The 20,261-nt window shown below is 41.6% G+C and overlaps 1 protein-coding gene across 4 annotated transcripts in view; it reads right to left on the minus strand.

Annotated features, from left to right (window-relative positions):
* Positions 1–3,902: 3,902 nt before the first annotated feature.
* The window catches only part of csnk1e (casein kinase 1 epsilon), a 43,245-nt gene continuing 26,886 nt past the window's right edge, over positions 3,903–20,261 (minus strand). For 3 of the 4 annotated variants that reach the window (XM_012960985.3, XM_012960987.3, XM_012960986.3), the window contains 9 exons: positions 16,300–16,410; positions 15,321–15,469; positions 14,654–14,882; positions 14,325–14,495; positions 9,012–9,160; positions 8,102–8,294; positions 6,760–6,899; positions 6,358–6,419; positions 3,903–5,240 (listed from right to left, as the gene is read on the minus strand). In XM_012960985.3, the coding sequence (XP_012816439.1) occupies positions 6,387–6,419; positions 6,760–6,899; positions 8,102–8,294; positions 9,012–9,160; positions 14,325–14,495; positions 14,654–14,882; positions 15,321–15,469; positions 16,300–16,410 (1,175 nt within the window). In that variant the 3' untranslated portion in view covers positions 3,903–5,240; positions 6,358–6,386. 4 annotated transcript variants of the gene reach the window in all.

The raw sequence follows: 20,261 nt of genomic DNA on the forward strand, positions 1-20,261 counted from the left end.
AAATACCGTTTAACAATGACAGAAGGTAAGCTGCAAGGTCCTGCAAATGGGAGCAAAGATTCCTGCATATAGTTTGTCAGGGATCCTCCACAAATTGTAGATAGGCATCTATATTATTAGTATTATTCTTATATGCTGTACAATAAGTGAGTGTATACCTTGACAATACAGATTTACATACAAAGTAGCTGATACAAAATGTATTGAGGGTTCTGGCCAAAAGAGCTTACAATCTATAGGAAAGTTGCATACCTCCTAACTGTCCCAATTTTTGCAGGACAGTCCTGATTTTAACAACTCAGCCTGCAGTCCTGGAATCTTATTGAAAAGTCCCTCAAACTGAATTAGATAAGTAGGCAGTGAGCCCAGAATACTCAACACCTGCACGTGGTCAAAAATGGTCGCCACGCTATGCGCTGCAATTTTTTTTTTTTGCAATTTATTTTTTTCTTTATTTTTCTAACAATGCAACATATTTCGTTTTGTCCCTCTTTGCATTTTTCAAATGTTGGGAGGTATGACGTTGCATTCAGTACTTTATATCGGGAAAGCCACAGGAATGGGTAATAGTGTGGGTGGGACAATGCTCAAATCTTTATAACCCATAAAATGCCTACATATACACTGGTAAGATTACCGAGGCCAGCGATCCCTGCTGGAAGAGTGACAGCTTACCCTGCTCAGCTATCATCTCCCTGCTCTACAAACAGAGAGTTCTATGCCTATCGCAACACAGTTTTTGGCAGCTGCTCTTGCTGATCCCTAGTGGTATCTAGTTTCTCTCGAGAGCACACACTTCCAGGTTGGCCGACTTGGATGTCCCTCAGGCCTATGCTATGTGCCAAGTTGCTCCGGTGAGCTCTGGGGACTCCTGTTTCAGGCAAGGCCGTTTACATTTCTTTTGCATAAAATAGCCAAAAATACCCCCCATGAAGTTCTGAGATATCTTATGCACATGGTATAACCAGTTTTAAAGGGTACATGCACCACTGTTATAGATATGAGGTCTTTACAAATACTGGATCTGTCTGTCCCAGCAAGTCGACTACAGACCTGGATAGCTGTCATTTATAACTGTTGCAACGATGAGTTTCCATTAGCGTTGCCACCTTTCTAAACTATTTTTACTGTCTGGCAGGGGTCGTTGGAGGACTAGTAATACAGAGGATCAGAGGGGAAAAAAAAAAGGCAGAACTGGAGCAGATCAGGGGATCATCTTAAAGGTACTACAAAATTAACCAGGTAAATTTGTAATATGGCCTTGGCAAGTGTTGGCTAGGTTGGGCTAGGCCGATAAAATACCAGCCGGGTGGCAAGCCTAGTCTCTATTGCCATTATGTATGAAAGTACAAATTTGTCAGAACTTTATCTTTAATGCAGTGTTTTACAGAAATGCAAAATGATCTTTTCATCCACCAAAGAAAGCCCTAGAGAAGGGTTGCTTTAATGGGCCCAAGGCAAAGATATCATTGGTGGCCCCCAATGTGCGAAGACATTTGTGTTAGAGCAACCCTCAAACATGTGAATTACAATACAGTAACAAGGCAGCCAGTGAAGTAATAGTCTACATTTACTGAAATGAACATGCCACGGGCATGCCACAAACACACAAACCAAAAAGAAATGAAAAATAACCATGCTAGAGCCCCTGCAGGTGATTAAAATGAGGAGCCTGTCATTTTGGCAAATGCCCTTTTTGCCCATTTATTAGCATGGCCCTGCCCTAGTGTATATCTGTATAGATGCCTTTACTGCCCTTATACAGGGGGGTTTGAATATGCACCTGTTAAAATGCATAATGGCACTGACAGATTTCTAAAAGGGAAATAGTGAATATTAACTAACAAACCATTGTGTTATACACAAACAATTAAAATTTCAACAAAAATGCATACCATACCAAATGATCAATGTGAATCCTAGTGCTACATGGCCTCTGCGGTGTTTCTGAGTCAGACCTGAGGTAGCAGTCCCAATGCAGCACCCCCCATCTACTCAATGCTTACCTTTTCAGCAGGTCTGGGGGGGGGGGGGAAGGCTTTTGTGCTGTAAAAATGGTAACTGGCCACTTGCTGCTGCCTAAAGCCTCCTCTGTTGGTGCACCCCCCCTCCACCGGAGCAAGGAGGCCACCGAGATTCACCTTGGTCATTTGGTATGGTATGCATTATTGTTAACATTTGAATTGTTTGCAACCAATAAATATTTTTGTGCGACACTGTCAAATTGTTGGTTAGTTTATCATTGTATATTCAGGACCTAAGCCGTGAAGCACAGATAGTTGATGGCTTTGGACTGGAACTAGGGGTGGGCAGAAAAGGCAGTGCCTAGGGCGCAACAGTGGGGGGGGCAATAAGCACTTACCTACCTATCTTTCTCTGCCTACTCCTAGCTCTGGGTCTGGGCAGTCTTCAGATAACGGTATTTTTTACGGAGATAATTAAAGGAACAGTAACACTAAATAATGAGCTTTAAAGTAATAAAAATACAATGCACTGTTAAAACTGGTGTGTTTGCTACAGTAACACTACTATAGTTTATATAAATATGCTGCTGTGTAGCCACAGGGGCAACCATTCAAGCTGGAAAAAAGGAGAAAAGGCACAGGTTACATAGCAGGTAACAGATTCTGATAATTCTGACCCAGCACTGCTTTTTAATATCTCTGAATTAATTGGAATAGTGAAGATAAGCTTGATTATATTTACCAAGTTCTTTATTTCCATGAGATGTAGTTCATATTATATTTTCATTTTTGCCATTGTTTTATGTTAGTATCATAAATGTTTGCTTGCTAGGGGTTGTTCACCTTAAAATTAACTTTTAGTATGATGTAGACGCTGATATTTGGAGACAATTTGCAATGTGCTACATCTTGACATTTCGCCTTGCAATGTAGTATCATTTAATTTCTAGTGGCTCATAAAACAGATTGGTAATGGCTTTTTCAGTCTGGTCTATTGATATGAACATACACATACAAATGAGATATTAAGGGAAAAAAAATACAAATCCTTTCATTAAATATAAGTAAACCTTTAAAGTATGTGAATAGGTTATTGATAAGAAAAAACAGAAAATCATCAGATCAGCCCTCCTTTTTTCACCTGTCAATTTCCTTGACTATATCTCGGTCAGAAACAGACCAGCATTTGTATAGCTTCAAATCTTGAAAACAAAATGTAAATTACAAAAGTGCTTAGAATAGCACTCATCAAGTTTACATGCAATTATTTTAAATGTGTTCTTATCCTTTGACAAGCATAAAGTTTAATACAGCTCCTCAGTTATGAAAACCATTGTCTCCTAATGCACCCACAGGCGAGCAGGGGCACACAGCTGCAGAATTAGCCACTTTAGACTACGTCAACAGCTTTTCGGCCTGTGTTTGTAGCCAAAATGAGAATTGGCCTAATCAGTTGGCAAGTCAGAAAATCCCACTGGCCAAGTACTGCACTAAGTCATTGATGCAGGACCCTTCCAACTTGTCTTCAGATGCTCTTATGTAATCCAAGCCTGAGTGGCTAAATCAGGTAAAGATCTGATTGTTTGACAACCTTGCCATAGAAGCAAATTTTATGACCACCTTAACCCTAAGGGCAAAGTCAGACCTGGTGTATGGTCCGCTCCAGATTCACTCTTATCAGCAGCTCCAACAGCTTTGGCCTGAGTGTGCCTGCAAGGAGTAGGTGCCAGGAGCACTCCCTGTAGCTGCATTTAGGTAGCGTCAAAGCAGCGTCACAAAGCTGCTGACGAAAGCAGATTCATTTCTGTCTACAAAATGCAGGCAGAGAGGACCGTGCCAGGCCTGACTTTGAACAAAGAAGACCAGGAAAATATGCAGTCGAAAATGCAATTTACATAACTTTATCCAAATGTCTCAACACAAAGTCGCTTCACTTTACTCACTTAATCATTTTCTACTTTATTACCTCAAATTAACAAACACATTAAAGCTGAAAAAGTCTATTTACACAGGAAGTACAAAAACCCCCCAAAAAGTTGCATTTTTTTCCCCCAAAATGGATTTTTTGCAGTTTTTATTTAAAATTATAAAGTAATAAAAGATACCACAAATAAAAAAAGAAAAGAAAATACTGTAAATAAATTAGGAAAAACCAGTTGTTAAATATTGAGTTTTTTTTTGTTTTTTTTTAGGCTGTAAGAGAGAAGTAGTTACATGGCGCCATCTAGTGGTACAGGATAGGCATTGTCCAGGACATGGAGGGAAACAGTAGCTTACACATTCAGAATCCCGCCAAGCAGGGCCTTCCTAACCCCTTGTGTAATATACAATCCTTAATAAAACATCTTGTGCACCTTCACAGTCTTCATTAGGAAAGTCAGAAAGCAGCCATACACACCCCAGTCTCATCACCACAGGAGAAGGGGGAACGGGGAGGAGTTGTGTGCATTTTTAATTCTTTTAAAGTCTCAAAAGCATTAAATCACAAACTACTAGCAGCCACAGCGGGACATACCCAACAATAAACCTACTACTAAAATACTTTATGACCTACAACTAAAACTGCCAGAACAGCCAGGACCACCAGCTGTTGAAGCAAGTCGCCCCTTTGCCACATAAATTCACCTTCCAGAGAAGTTTCGGGAAGGAGCAGATATTAAAAACAAGCTCTGTCTCCACTGTGGATCCGCATGGAAAGGAGGCACAATGAGGTTCCAACCTCACCTCCCCAGTACCTTTTTATATCCAAAAAAAAAAAAAAAAAAAAAAAAGGCCAAATCAGCAGGAAGCTGCATGCGTCTCGCCTTTGTCAAAAGAAAGTGGATGGGTCAAAACACAGGCTGTTTCTAAGTTCTGTGCTGACCACAGAGTCACCAAGGGCCGGACTACTCCCTAAGCTAAGCCTTCCTTCTGTTACACCAAAAGAAACAAACTATACAGGCTAGAATCTTACATGTCAAGAAAACTAGATTTTTTTTGTGGGGGAGTGGGGGGTTGTGGAGGAAGAAAAATAAGGGACATCAGCTAAAAAATAAAAGAAAAAAATATATACAGAATATATCTATATGTAGTGTTCAGTTTGTAGAAAGCAGGAAGATGATCCACTGTCCTGGACTGCCAGTATATTCAGGGGACGCTAAGTCTCCTCCACAGCACGCAGGTTCTTCATCTTCTCACCAGAACCAGCACCTTGGCCTTGGCTCTCTTCATTGGCAGGAAAACATTTAAAAATTAAAATTTGTTGTCTTTAAAAGAAAATGAAATACAGTGAAGACACTATGGAGAGAAGAAAAAGGAAAAATAAGTAATACAACAAAAAAACCTTGTGCAAAATAAAGAGAATTATTAGAAGTTTAGCAAGCTGCATGGCTCACTGGTGGATAACTAATATAGCAACAACCCCTGAGCAATGCTTCTGAAACCTACAGGAAACTCCCTTTTGGGGTGCTCTTATTCTTCCCTTGTTGCCACAGAAAGATCACATAGAATCCTACAAAAGGATATAGAATTAATCTGGTGTTTATTGAGAAGACTAACGATAAACACCAGATTAATTCTATAAGTCCTGTGAGTGCGGATCTCTTCACTGCTGTATCTAATTCTTCACTTGGACCTGCACCCAGGCTATTGTGCCGATTGACGCGAGTGCCGGCTCTCTCCTGATATATATAGATATATATATATGTAAACACGGCAGAACATGGGTTTCTCAGCTGCCAAAAAAGGCTACCTCTCACTATATTTGATAAAATAATTTTGGATAATGCTATGCCTAAAGTGTTACATCCCCTGCCATACCCCCCAGTGGTGGCAGAACACACCCCTCAAGGAACTGGCTAGTGACAAGGAAGGTTATGGCCACTTAAATTACATATAATGGAGGCTTAAGGTAGTCAAACACTAAGATCCGCTCATTTGGCGCCAAACAAGCCCACCTAAAGTGTACAATATTGAGGAATTCCACTGTTTGGCCCTTGGGCCAAATAACTGAATTTCAACAGCGGGCATAGGTGCTGTCAGACAGGGGACTGCATCAACAAGCCAATGCGGTCCCAGATCAGACAGAAAATCAAACCTGCGCGATCGAGATCTGCCCATTTTTGGGCCAGAAATTGGTTGGGTAGGCCTGTCGGAGGTGCCCATACACAGGCCGATAACCTGCCCATTCGGTATGGAGGACCCAAATTGGCAGCTGAAATCTGTCTGTGCATTGCCACCTTTGGCTACCCCAAGTCAAAGATAAGAAAAATTACAAAAAAAAGTAATTATAGGAGGGAAGCTGCCAATCTTACTTTTATTAGTTCTCTTTTTACACCTTTAAATGTAATGCAAAATGAAATGTGTCACAATCAGCACTGTGTAGGTAGATAAAAAAAAAATGAGTGAAACTCACCTAAGCAAACATTGGTCCAGTGGCAATCCTCATTTCCCAAGGTGGTCAAACGGCACACTGGCCTGCAAGGGAAGCACACAGGACAATCAACTTGTAGCGCAGCACATGCTGCCATTCAGTTGAGACAAACATCCACAGCAAAAAGGAGACTGCTGGATATTCTCAAGCTTGTAGTTTAAAACAAGTGAAAAGGACCTGCTGAATGCATTTTGTGTCACTGGCTCCAGTAAATAATCATGTTTGGCGCCAAGTAAAAGCACCCCGATATGTGCCTCAGGCAGTGTTAGATGCTTGAGGGAAAACAATTTTAAATAACCTAACATATTACAATAGCATTCCTGCAGGAGAATCACTTGTGTGCAGTCTAACAAGCAAGAATCTGCCTTACACACGTGTTCTCACCTGTGATGCGGAGATCCGTGACACTTCTTGCCTTCCTGTGAGATCAGAAGAAGAGACATTTGCTGGGGCTCCCCGATGTAACCTCATGCTGACTTTGCGTTCTCTGTCCACCCGTGAAATGGCCCGTGGTGAAGTGTTCCCTGGAAAAGGAAGGGCACTGAATGTCATTTTCAAAGAATATTGATCAATACATAAAGTCTCCATGCATAACGTGCAGCTTGACATCCTTAAGGCTAAGGGCGCACAGATCTTTTCCACTGGTGTATATACACTAACAGATTAAAGCCGACCCACAGCTTTCTGTACCTTGTATGTGTGCACTGGCATGTACAAGATCAGTCTGTCACCGCACATGCAAAGTGGACAGGATGATTGTGTGCCTGTCAGTTTACACACATACGAGATGCAGAAGGAAGTGGATTGGCTTTTTTTCTGTTGGCATATATACACCAGCGGAGAAAATGGCCTGTGTGCCATTAGTCTAATGGTTCAGCTCGGGGAAAGTAGAAAAATAGATTAATGGACTATAGATAAAGGCAGAATCCAGGCCTCTGGCTGAACTGAATCCTTAAAATCATTTTTTTTTGCCACATAAACATGGAAATTAAACATTTTCCACTGTTCTCTTTAACACTTTCATACACTAATTTGCATGCATACATTTTAATTTGGATTCTTTTTGGTATTTGGCCAAATCTTTCCCAAAGGATTCTGGGTTCGCCTGGATCATAAAATCCCATGTTGCAAGTATGGAATTCCAGCTATAACTGGGCAGCTCATTGGCAGCACAGCCAGTGTGGCATCTCCACTAATATGAATACATATACAAATATGCAGGCAAATAATTCTCTGGGTACAGCAAATTAAACCAATGTTTTAAAGAAGCAGTAACATCAGAAAATGAAAGTGTATAAGGCTAGTGCTACATGGGGCAGATTCCCTATGCCGAGAGCAGCCTGCTACCTTGCCTGCACCCGGAAGCATTGTCTTAGCCCGGGTGCAGGCAGGCGTGGCAGACAGATTCTGGCAAATGCCTCAGGGGCTGCTGTAAGATGCCATAGACTGTGACTACTGGGTTGACGAGGACTGTTTGGGCGCCTGTGTAGTTGAAATGCCAGGGCCCCACTTACATATAAATGGAAGTGGAATCCCATTTACATATAAATTATAGTAGTGTTTCTGAAGCAAACTCACAGCTTTTACCAGCACAGGGCATCAGTGCATTATGCTTTAATTACTTTAAAACACAAATTTTTGGTGTTACTGTTACTTTAATGAAGAAAAATAAGATAAATATTTATTCCACTTATCAATGGAGTACATTAGGTCTACGTTTACTTACCACTCTGCTGAATTCTTGATGCTGGTGTGGAAGCTACTGGTTCTCCACCATTTCTTAGGCGATTGGGGGCTGCACCTGCAGGAGGTCCAGGGGGAAGAGCTCGAGTAGCAGAACCCCTGAGCTGTCCCATTCTTTCTTCTCTGTCATGCTCTCTTCTTTCCCTGTCCAAATCCTCTGGATTCCGAGCAGCACCCTACAAATGATTAAAAAAAAGTCAATATCTAAAGAGTATGGTTTTGTCTCAATTAGCAAGCAAATTCAATAGCCAAAACATAAGGCTGATGTCCTATGGAGCAGTTGAGTTACCTGTGATAGATCTTTGCTATCTCGGACGACTAACTGCTCCGAAAAGGCTTTCCACCAGCAACAACAGGAGTCGCCAGTGGGAAGGCTTTAGTAATCGTAAGTCGCACTAAGTTTCCTCCTGCAAGCGACTTCGGAAAAAGAAGCGATACGTAGGGCTTTCCACCGGCGACTCCTATTGTTGCCTGTGGAAAGCCTTTTTGGAGCAGTTTGTAGCCTGCAAGGCTACAAGAAAATCTTTTATACAATAAGGCTAATATCACATGGGTCTCACTCTTGGCCTCTCCAGCCCGAATCCAGCCTTTTTTTGAAGGATTCGGTTTCAGCCGAATCCCTGGTCCCGGGCAAACTGAATCCGAACCTTAATTAGCACGAATTAACATTCTAATTAGCATCCGGAAGGGTTAAATGGTAGGGGGAAAAAATTTGTGGCGCGCGTAGTAGCAGATGGCAATTTTTAACCCTTCCCGATCCTAATTAGCGTATGCTAATTCGGATTCAGTTCGGGACTTGGCAGAATCCATCAGAGCGGGTTCGGGCGAACTTTATACATTGTTTTTTAATTATTGAATATCTCAGGAAGCATTGCTAGTCGTAAACTACTTACAAATTTAAGCATGTTCCAGTCAAAAACATAGTCGTAGGAGAAGCCTTGCCGATGGAAGAGGTTGCGGAATAGCTGTCTCAGATAGGAATAGTCTGGCTTGTCGTCAAACCGCAGAGAACGGCAGAAATTCAAATACGTGGAGAACTCGGCTGCAAAAGCAAGAAATGACTGATTAGTCACATTAAAAGTAATTATTCTGCTTTAAACACCAGACTGTTGTAAACAGAGAAAACAGCAGTGCTACCAAGTGCTAAGGATTAGGCATTCCAGCTACAGCAACCAGAAAAACATGCACTTTTTGTCTCTACACAACCACAGGATTAAACTAACAAGATGTCCCCATATAACGAAGAGTAAATATATCACCCAAATGAAAACAAACCCCAGTACTGAGGCTTCACTCTCTACACTGCAAATACAGCAATTTTCTCTTAGGGGAGAAAGTGTTTGTATAAACCTCATGTTTTTACCAGTGGTATTCGTAAAGGAAGGGGGAGGTGAGGGTAATGCAGGAGGGGAGGGGAAGAGGAGAGAACTACAGGAGGGGGAAGTGGGAGAGGCAGAGGAGGGAAGGGGAGGCAGAGGTGGTTGCAGGACACATTATACAACAGCACACACAGAATTATTAGTGTATGCCAAGGAAAGCGTGCGCAGCAATAGGTTCAAGCAGCAAGGATTTTAAACTAAACACTTTATGTGTAGCCTTCTGAACTGTGTGCAATGCAAATACTGGTCCAGTGGAAGATATGGGAAATAGATACATCTGACCCAAGTCCTTAGGACATGTTAAATTTAGGGCAACATCAAGATGGTGTGTTTCTTCTCTGCTTCCGCGCAGTGAATAAAGCGCCCAACAATACCTGCCTCTTCACTTCTGTTTGAATCGCCAAATGTAAAACACATTACATTTGGGGATTCCTAATATTCAGCAGAAGGAGGCAGTTTTGAGCAATTACCCAGGATCGCTGCATGTAACATGTTTCATATCTGGCAATTCAAATAGAAGTGAAGGGCTTCATCAACCATGGGAAAGGAGATCTCCCACCGGGCGATAAATCATTCCATTCATCATTGATCTAAAGGGCACACTATTTAACAGGCATGTACATGCAAGGAACACATAATGGTTGCAGGAAAATCTTGCCATGGTCATTAAAGGTAAAAAATATACACCCCCCACTCAAGCTCATTTACTTATGTAGTCAAGGGATATAAAAACTACATGAACTTATATACACACACATATATATTTACATAAACATACTTTATTCCACATATTGAAAGAAAACAATGATAGTCCATCCCTGACTTTCTATCATGCACCTTTTCTACATAAGCCCAACTGAAATAGCTCATAATGCTAGCAAAAGGGGGGTTGTATATTGGCCCTTTAAGCCCACAGTGGTTATTACCCAGGAAAAGCATAATTCCTACCCATAAGAAACCAAATTATTCAATTTTTTCTAGAAAATCTAGGCAATTGAGCACATCGGCACATACAGCACTGTGTTCTGTACATTGTAATCTCAATGTCACAGAACCCCAGGCTACTATCATAATGGCAACACACAGAAGGCATCCTAATGCTACAAACAGAATCATCCTGACCCAGTTTCAATTATAGTGAAAGCTTTAGCTTTACCACCCTAGCTCAATGCCCATTTTTAGTTGGACTGGGTAAGGGATACTTTGAGTTGTTTTAGAGAAAAAGTAAAACGTTTTTTTTTCTACAGTGAAAACATGTAAGTAAATATAAAATAAATGTTAATATTAACTAAAACCACCTTTGAATTCTTGATGATTTAATGATATACTAGACCCTTGGCTGTAATTGCACTAGGCCAGTGATTACCAAACTGTGGGGCTGGAATTTTTTTTTTTTTTTAAAGTTTTTATTTTTCAAAACAATAACATAACAAAGAAAATAGAAAGATAGAAAGGAAGGAGGAAAAGGGAGTCCCAGGAGCCTTGTTACAGAGTTTGATAAGTTGCATTTTAGGTACACACGTAGATAAGGTATTACAGGGCTTTTGTTGTGCACATATCCATGAACCCCATACTGCATCAAATTTTTGAGGGCACCCTCTGGTTATATAGGTAGATTTTTGCCTGGGAAAGGAATCATTGACCAGCTTTTTCCAGTATGCGATAGTGGGTATTATAGTTAGTTTCCAGAGTAGCAGTATTGCTTTTTTTAGCGTAGTATAAAAGCTGCAGGTAGCAGAGTTCTGCGTGTGGGGTAAGTGTGGAGTCAGTTACTACTCCAAGGAGACACAGCAGCGGTGAATTTATATTGGGATAGTTGAGTTTCTCGGTAAGACATTTCAGTACATCTTCCCCAAATGTTTGGATCTCTGGGCAAGTCCAGGACATGTGGAGGTAGGTCCCTATATCGGCCATACACTGGGGGCAGGTGGGATATAGTTTGGTCAGTCTATATGGGGTGAGGTATACAGGTCCTTTTCAAAAAATTAGCATATTGTGATAAAGTTCATTATTTTCTGTAATGTACTGATAAACATTAGACTTTCATATATTTTAGATTCATTACACACAACTGAAGTAGTTCAAGCCTTTTCTTGTTTTAATATTGATGATTGTGGCATACAGCTCATGAAAACCCAAAATTCCTATCTCAAAAAATTAGCATATCATGAAAAGGTTCTCTAAACGAGCTATTAACCTAATCATCTGAATCAACAAATTAACTCTAAAAACCTGCAAAAGATTCCTGAGGCTTTTAAAAACTCCCAGCCTGGTTCATTACTCAAAACCGCAATCATGGGTAAGACTGGCGAACTGACTGCTGTCCAGAAGGCCATCATTGACACCCTCAAGCAAGAGGGTAAGACACAGAAAGAAATTTCTGAACAAATAGGCTGTTCCCAGAGTGCTGTATCAAGGCACCTCAGTGGGAAGTCTGTGGGAAGGAAAAAGTGTGGCAGAAAACGCTGCACAACGAGAAGAGGTGACTGGGCCCTGAGGAAGATTGTGGAGAAGGACCGATTCCTGACCTTGGGGGACCTGCGGAAGCAGTGGACTGAGTCTGGAGTAGAAACATCCAGAGCCACCGTGTACAGGCGCGTGCAGGAAATGGGCTACAGGTGCTGCATTCCCCAGGTCAAGCCACTTTTGAACCAGAAACAGCGGCAGAAGCGCCTGACCTGGGCTACAGAGAAGCAGCACTGGACTGTTGCTCAGTGGTCCAAAGTATGTCATTCGGAAATCAAGGTGCCAGAGTCTGGAGGAAGACTGGGGAGAGGGAAATGCCAAAATGCCTGAAGTCCAGTGTCAAGTACCCACAGTCAGTGATGGTCCGGGGTGCCATGTCAGCTGCTGGTGTTGGTCCACTGTGTTCTATCAAGGGCAGGGTCAATGCAGCTAGCTATCAGGAGATTTTGGAGCACTTCATGCTTCCATCTGCTGAAAAGCTTTATGGAGATGAAGATTTCATTTTTCAGCATGACCTGGCACCTGCTCACAGTGCCAAAACCACTGGTAAATGGTTTACTGACCATGGTATTACTGTGCTCAATTGGCCTGCCAACTCTCCTGACCTGAACCCCATAGAGAATCTGTGGGATATTGTGAAGAGAAAGTTGAGAGACACAAGACCCAACACTCTGGATGAGCTTAAGGCCGCTATTGAAGCATCCTGGGCCTCCATAACACCTGAGCAGTGCCACAGGCTGATTGCCTCCATGCCACGCCACATTGAAGCAGTCATTTCTGCAAAAGGATTCCCGACCAAGTATTGAGGCATAACTGAACATAATTATTTGAAGGTTGACTTTTTTTGTATTAAAAACACTTTTCTTTTATTGGGCGGATGAAATATGCTAATTTTTTGAGATAGGAATTTTGGGTTTTCATGAGCTGTATGCCACAATCATCAATATTAAAACAAGAAAAGGCTTGAACTACTTCAGTTGTGTGTAATGAATCTAAAATATATGAAAGTCTAATGTTTATCAGTACATTACAGAAAATAATGAACTTTATCACAATATGCTAATTTTTTGAAAAGGACCTGTACACTGTGGAGAAACTTAAGTTGTATGAAGCGGTCTCTCATGGAGATAGTTAGACTTGGCACTTGATGCAGTGCATCCTTCCACATGTCATCCTCAAGCACAGGAATGTCACGCCTTCCACTTAGTTTTAGTTTTTTTTAGTGGGTTAGGACCTGTCGGGGCTGGACAACCTTAAAAGGCTTGGGGCAGTGGTACAGGTCCTCGAACCTGTAAGCCAATTTGGGGAGAGTGTGATCTAGATACACCAAAAGACCCATATTGGCTGTTAATTGAGATTTAGGAGTGAACATGTGGTAGCTGTCCTCTTGAACCTGGGGTTGAATTATATTTTCCTATATCTGCAAACTTGTTATAAGGTACGTTAAGCCCTGACAAAGGACTGGCCCCACTGCAGTCTGCTGAACTGTTCATAGATCTGGGAAATGTTATTGTGGAAAAAGTAGTCTTAGGTGAGCAACTACATTATTGAAAGATGAGCAATTCTCAGATATAAAAATGCCTGAAAGAGAGATGTGTTATTTCATTGCCACGTGTGTTCATAATTACAGATCCCTCTAGCTGTGTCATCTGGAATTAGTTTGTGCATTAAACATGGATGTCTTCCATTGAATTCTCCACACTTTACATAGACACTTAGCAGAAGTGCAGACTGGAGCAATCCATGGCTGTAATTAGCATCACGTCATGACTGGCCTCAAAGTTTTAGGAAAGTCACGTGACTTAGCTGCCTGTGATTTTATGGATATTTACACCCTTGAGCTTTACCACCTAGTTCAATTTATACACACTGTGGCATGTCCCTGTATTTGGCATCTTTTCCCTGGAATAACAGAAGCAGCCACCAGAGTTCTCTAGTTTGGAGTTTTAGCAGTGTTGCTAGAATCATGTTCACCTTAACAAATGGGCTTTGGTTTGAATGAGAGACTGGAATATGAATAGGAGAGAAACTGAAAAGAATGATAAGTAATAAGTATCAATAATAAAGTTGTAAGCTCACAGAGCAATAGGTTTTTTTTTTTTGGCTGCGGGGGTCAGTGACCCTTCATTTGAAAGCAGAAAAAGTGTAAAAGAGGAAGGAAATCAACTGAAAAACAAAACAATGAAGGCCAAGTTGCAAGAAATTAGACTTTGTATAACAAACTAAAAGTTAACCTAAAGGTGAACCACCCCATGATGGAAAATGTGACTCTGTTCTTATAACTGCAGATCCATATTCATCCCTCCCGTTCCACATATGACTGTAGAGAGACCTATAGTTTGTAGAGCTAGTAAAACTTACAGGGGTAACCTTTGCACAGAACCTCAATAGGTGTAGACATTTTCTTCTCGCTGATGCGTTCATACTTCTGACGTTTAGTTGCAGCCTTGAGACCTTGCCAGGGCAGAGAACCCAGATTAAAGTACATAAGTACATATCCCAGACTCTCCAAGTCATCACGCCGACTTTGCTCTACAAAACAAAAACATAAAATCAGTCCATACACACCTCAAAAATGGACTTGCTGATGCAGTTTTATGTAACAATGTAATGCTTCATTTTGAATCATAAAAGCTGAGAAAATGGGCAGCAGTGGGACTTAATAAAGAAATAAATGAGAGGTCACCCACCTATCCCCAGATGGGTATTAATAGAGGCATATCTGGCGGTTCCAGTCAGGTTCTTGTTTTCTCTGTAAGGGATGTGCTGGTGCGTTCGAGCATCACGGTATTTCTTGGCAAGTCCAAAATCAATAATGTAGACTAGGTTGCCCTTTTTACCAAGCCCCATTAGGAAGTTATCTGGTTTTACATCTCTGTGTATGAAGTTCTTGGAATGGATGTACTCGATACGGCTTATCTGTAAAATTGTAAAAAAAAAAAAAGTCATCACAAATTTAATGGCTATGTCACACACAAAACTTCCCTGCCAACGAAAAAACAATACCATGCTGGATTTTGGCCTAAAAATACCCAAGTCTGCATTTGCAGGCCAACTTCCTTCTCATGTAGCTCAGCCTGAAAGCGAGTTAGGGTGACAGTTGAGAAAAATAGTGATTTACTCTCCATAATACATCTGAAAGCTAAGCTTGAATAGCTCTGGAATTCAGAATGGGCCTGTTTATTTATGCCCACAAGAGGAAACTGTGGCTGACAAAGAAAACATGGCCGTTTCCTCAGATATAGATAGATATATATATATCTAAGCAAATATGCAGAGAAAAAATGTTCTATGCTTGCAATAACCAATTTATGTACACATCACTGATCAGACTATTTTCTTATACAGTCTATTTACCATCTGATCCGCCAAGAGGAGTACAGTCTTTAGGCTAAACTTGCGAGAGCAGAAATTAAAGAGATCTTCCAAGCTTGGACCCAGGAGCTCCATTACCATGACATTGTAGTCACCCTCTGCTCCACACCATTTGATGGAAGGTATCCCCACTGAGAAAAAAAGGAAGGAAATGTAAGTTAGCAGCATGGTGATACAATTCCTCCATATTCATAGGATACACCAGAATAGAAATGATCAGTTTACTTATGTGATATCAGGTAGAGGAGGTAGGGAATAAAAGGAGCAAGATTTTAGGTATTTGCATTACACATGCTAAGACAGGACTGGGCAACTACCCCCTAATCCCTTCAAAGCACATTTTCTTGGCTCTTATGTGTTGGAATGAAATCCCAAATAACTGCTTCAAGGTGAAAGAACATTTTGTGTACCAGGAAAAAAAAAAAAAAAATCACCCCTCATACAAATAATGGGGTAACTCTCTCAACGATTAATGAAATGTAGCTGAAAATGTGCGTTCTACTGCTATGGATCAGGGCTAGTTAGCACTAAGACTAATGTCCCATAGGGGATTAATCACCCAGGATAAATCTCTGCTACTGTAGGCTCTCCAAAAATCCCTTCCACCGGCAATAAAGGGAATGGTCGGTTGAAAATCCTACAAATTGCTTCATTTTATTGAAGTCAAGTGTAGTTTCTTCCTGCAGGCAACTTCGAAGCGATGTGTAGGCCTTTCCACCAGCAATTCCCTTTCTTGCCGAGGCAAAGGCTTTTAGGGGAGATCACCTGCGGAAACAGATTTATCCCGGGCAACTAATCTCCCCATGGGGCATCAGCCTTATACTACTTCTGAAAGTGTTTTCCAGTGTAAATAAGCAGTAGCTCTTCCACAGCTAAGCCCCCAAACCAGTAGCATGTACATGACAAGCTAATACTGACAGCTTTCCCTGTTTCCGTCCTGGCCCCTATGAGGAACCCGTACCTCCACCCTGCATCATCTTGTAGAATTTGCTCTCGATGTGCAACTGTGGGTGCTTTGTCTTGACACATTCCAGCTTAATGGCAACCTCTTCACCTGTGGCAATATTTGCACCTGTGGAAACACAAATCAATTTTTCAGTGGGTACAAAAATGGGGGTAAAAGCATGCTCTCTCAAAAAACAGAAATCTCTAAATAACTTATTGCATTAGTGAAAGCAGGAAGGACATAAGTGACCAGTGTTGGGCTGGCCCACCAAGATACCAGGAAAACTTCTGGTGGGCCCAGGTGGGCCTTCCTGCTCCATAGCCATTTCCTATTTCTGAATGGGAAGAAAGAGGAGAAATAGATGGAAGAATAGATGTTAGCATTTAAATAAGAAAGACTAGGAGAATAAAGAGGTTGGGTGAGGAAAGGAGGAAAAATAGTATGGAAAGTGGGCCTAGGGTCTAAGTCCCAGTCCAACGCTGTAAGCAACACACAGTGGTTTGTAGCAGCATTATGTTGCGAGATTGATGGATCCCAGTGCAGCGGCATTATTTACACAAATAGCATATAATTTGTGACATAATGCCTTATTATTTAGGTTGCTGTACAACCAAAAACAACATTCCATCATCACAGACAAACTGCAATTTGTTCTACCATGTCACCAAACAAGTGAACATTGGCCCAGTTTCACCACCAAAGAGGGCCAAATTGTGTACCCTTGGATCAACAATCACAAGAACATGGCACATGCAGAGCCATTTGGCCCATCAGCAGCCTCATACGCACAGTGGCTGATTTTCAGAGCACCCAAATAAATATTTAAATAAGCCCCAATTAGATATCTGGACCAGATTATGCAGCTGGAAATGGTGGCTTTTGGGTCACAGAGGCTCCCTAGATTTATGACATTTCATGGGCCTAACGCACTAGGGTTTTTTGTTTTTTTTTATTCATTCATGAAGCAGTATGTTTACATCCATTTCTCTCTGTGATACTTTTCTTATAGGGTAAATCAGTTGCCCAAATTTGCCTAAACAGGACATGGGATGCTCTGACCACTACCACAAGTGGAAAAGGGTGGGGACAGGTGCATTACTTGCTGGAGCAATTTTGAGCAGAATTCCACTGGTTACCGCAACATAAGTCGCACTCCCTGCCATTTCCCATACATTATTATGGAAAGTAGTAACAGATGGAGAGGGCTGTTCTGACCACTAATGCTTTCTACCTGCTGGCAGTGGCACCGACAGGGCAGCTGAGGCCCACTACAATATAATAATGGTTGGCCAATATAAAGTAAAACTGCCTTAATGGCCAACCTCTTTGGGAGTGTAGACTATGGGCAGCAGGTTCAGGATTACTACTCGCCAAGGTCCCAGAAAAACTGCCTTTAACTTAACACAGAAGATCAACCAACTGTGGCATAATGTAGGAAAAAGGAGTGACCCCTGAAGAGAATTTAAAAAAAAATGCAAGAAAAATAAACATGCCATGTATCAACAGGCAGTTTACTACATTTTACTTATCTGCTTATTATTTTTAGAATTATAAAACCAATAAATTGCCACCCCACCAATTTTTGTATTACTTTGTGAGGTCTGTAAAGCATACCATATTGCTAGCTCAGATCAGACGCCATTACGCCCAATAAACCATTTATTGCCTGATGCCATACCATCATTATGTCACCACTTCATGTATCCCTGTGCCATCTGGCAGGGACAAAGAATTGCAAACAAGACTTAAGGCCAGCTGTTGAAGACAGAGGCTCTCTATCTGCTGCGAGTGTGTGGTACGACGGGTTTTCTGTTGCAGCTAAAGCATTACAGGATGTTATGTGGCAAATGCCCTTACACAACGCTGGGCGTAGCCTTTCAGTTATGTACCCATTTCCACAAGGGAAGCAGAAAATAAAGCCATAAGGCAAAGTCCCCCCCCCTCCCCACAAGTTTATTAATTCATATTTATTATCCATCCAACATGACCTTAATTTTTATAGCTTACCCTGGTAAGGAACAAGCTACACAGGGAAGAGCTCAGGGAGCAGGCAGCTGACAACCCTTATTTACCAGTAACTGACAGCGGGCCTTGCTAGCAATAAACCAGAACTGTAAACAGGGCAGGAAGTGAGCAATGGTGGATTAAATAACCCCAAGGGGATACACCCGTAAACCCTAGTCCAATGGGCCTGGAGTTCATGGAAAATTATCTGTCACTGGGGCCCACTGGGAGATTTCCTGGTGCCATGGAAGGTCATCCTGACCCTGCTGATTTATTCTCCATATAAAGAGCATGGCGCAATTAGCATGATGACCAGCAGAGACAAGAAAGTTAAATGAGTTACATTCTAGAATCTGGGCAAGTATTACTTTTAATTTAAAAATGCCCGAAAAGCATTTAAAAAAAAAATTGTATTCTTTGCTGTTCTCCAGAATCAGGCTCCTTAGTCTATTTTTGCTTTAATGCAGCACCATTTCTGGAAGGCAAATATAATTAATAAATGGATAAACTATTACATATGCTTCCAAAGAAACAGTTCCACTCAGCAACACAGGTATGGGATTCCTTATTCATAAACTAGTTATACAGAAAGCTCCGAACTGCAGGAAGGCCATACAGACTAAATTTGAAGCAAATATTCCTAATTTTTCCTTTGTAATAACGCAGTAGCTTGGACTTGATCCTAACGGAGGTGCATGAAGCAATATTGATGGCAAAACATCCAATAACTTCACGCATAAATTATTTTTTAGCAGACTAAATGTGGTCATACATTGAAAGTTCCACTTTCTTTCCCCAAAATAATCACCTTGAGGTAGGCGTTATTAGGTTGGCTCGATCGTTTGGCCCAAGCGCAATGACGGGCACACAGGGCACTGGGGAGAGAGCCGCATAAACCAGTTGGCAGACACTGGTCGGGTAGGCCCATCAAAGGACCCCATACATGGGCCAACAAGCTTTTTTCAGCCTGTGTAGGGACACCTTTAGGCAATGGCAACATGAGGAGATCAGTCGCCCCTCGATTCGGGAAGCCAATTCAGTCACCCGCGATAAATCTGCTATTGCAGGCAACTAACCTCTCCAAAATGGTTTTCCACTGGCAACAATAAAAGTCGCTGGCTTAAAGCCCTTCGCATTGCTTTGGTAATCCGAAGTCACCCACAAAGTTTCCTCCTGCAGGCAAATTTGCGCGATTTCGTAAAACAAAGCCATGAAAAGGCCTCTCCACCGGCAACTCCTATTGTTGCCGGTGGAAAGCCATTCTGGAGTAGTTAGTTGCCTGCGATAGCAGAAAACCAATCCGTAGAGATTAGTTCAGGAGATTAGTTGCCACCACTAGAAGAGATTAATCGTGGGGTACATAATCGCCCTCATGTGTCATTGGCCATAAGGTATAGTTATGCAAATTATGAAAAGATCCCTTATTTGGAAAACCCCAGAACCCCAAGCATTCCAGATAATAGATCCCATACCTGTTTCATATAAGAAAGGCAGCTTATTAAAGGAGAAGGAAAGGCTAATAAAGAGTTAATCTCAAGCTGCAGGCATACCTTCAGTTCTCTCAATAGTGCCCTTAAGTCTCCCCATATTTCTCCTGTTCAGATGATCAGAAGCCAAACAGGAAGAGAAAACGCTGAGCTGTGTAAAGAAAGTTCCCATAATGCCATGATCCTGCACAGACACCCAGACCAAGTGTACATGCTCAGTTAGTTAGACCATTAGTCAGCTTCCTGCTGATTGGCTCAGATCCACATTCCTAAATGGGGTGGGGCGTGATTTCTTGGCATTCTTGAGGGAGGGGGGAGCAAGAGAGGGAGAGAGCAGAGAGCTGCAGAAGAAAACAGACAAGAAATCCTGTGTTTCTTTTGAAAGAGAAGCGTTTCTGTGAGTGCTTATGGCTGTATTTACATAGACCTTTCTGATAAAGCTTACTTAGTTTTTACCTTTCTTTCTCCTTTATACAAAGTCTCACA

Source organism: Xenopus tropicalis, chromosome 4 (genome assembly GCF_000004195.4).
Source record: "Xenopus tropicalis strain Nigerian chromosome 4, UCB_Xtro_10.0, whole genome shotgun sequence".
Classification (NCBI taxonomy): Eukaryota; Metazoa; Chordata; class Amphibia; order Anura; family Pipidae; genus Xenopus; species Xenopus tropicalis.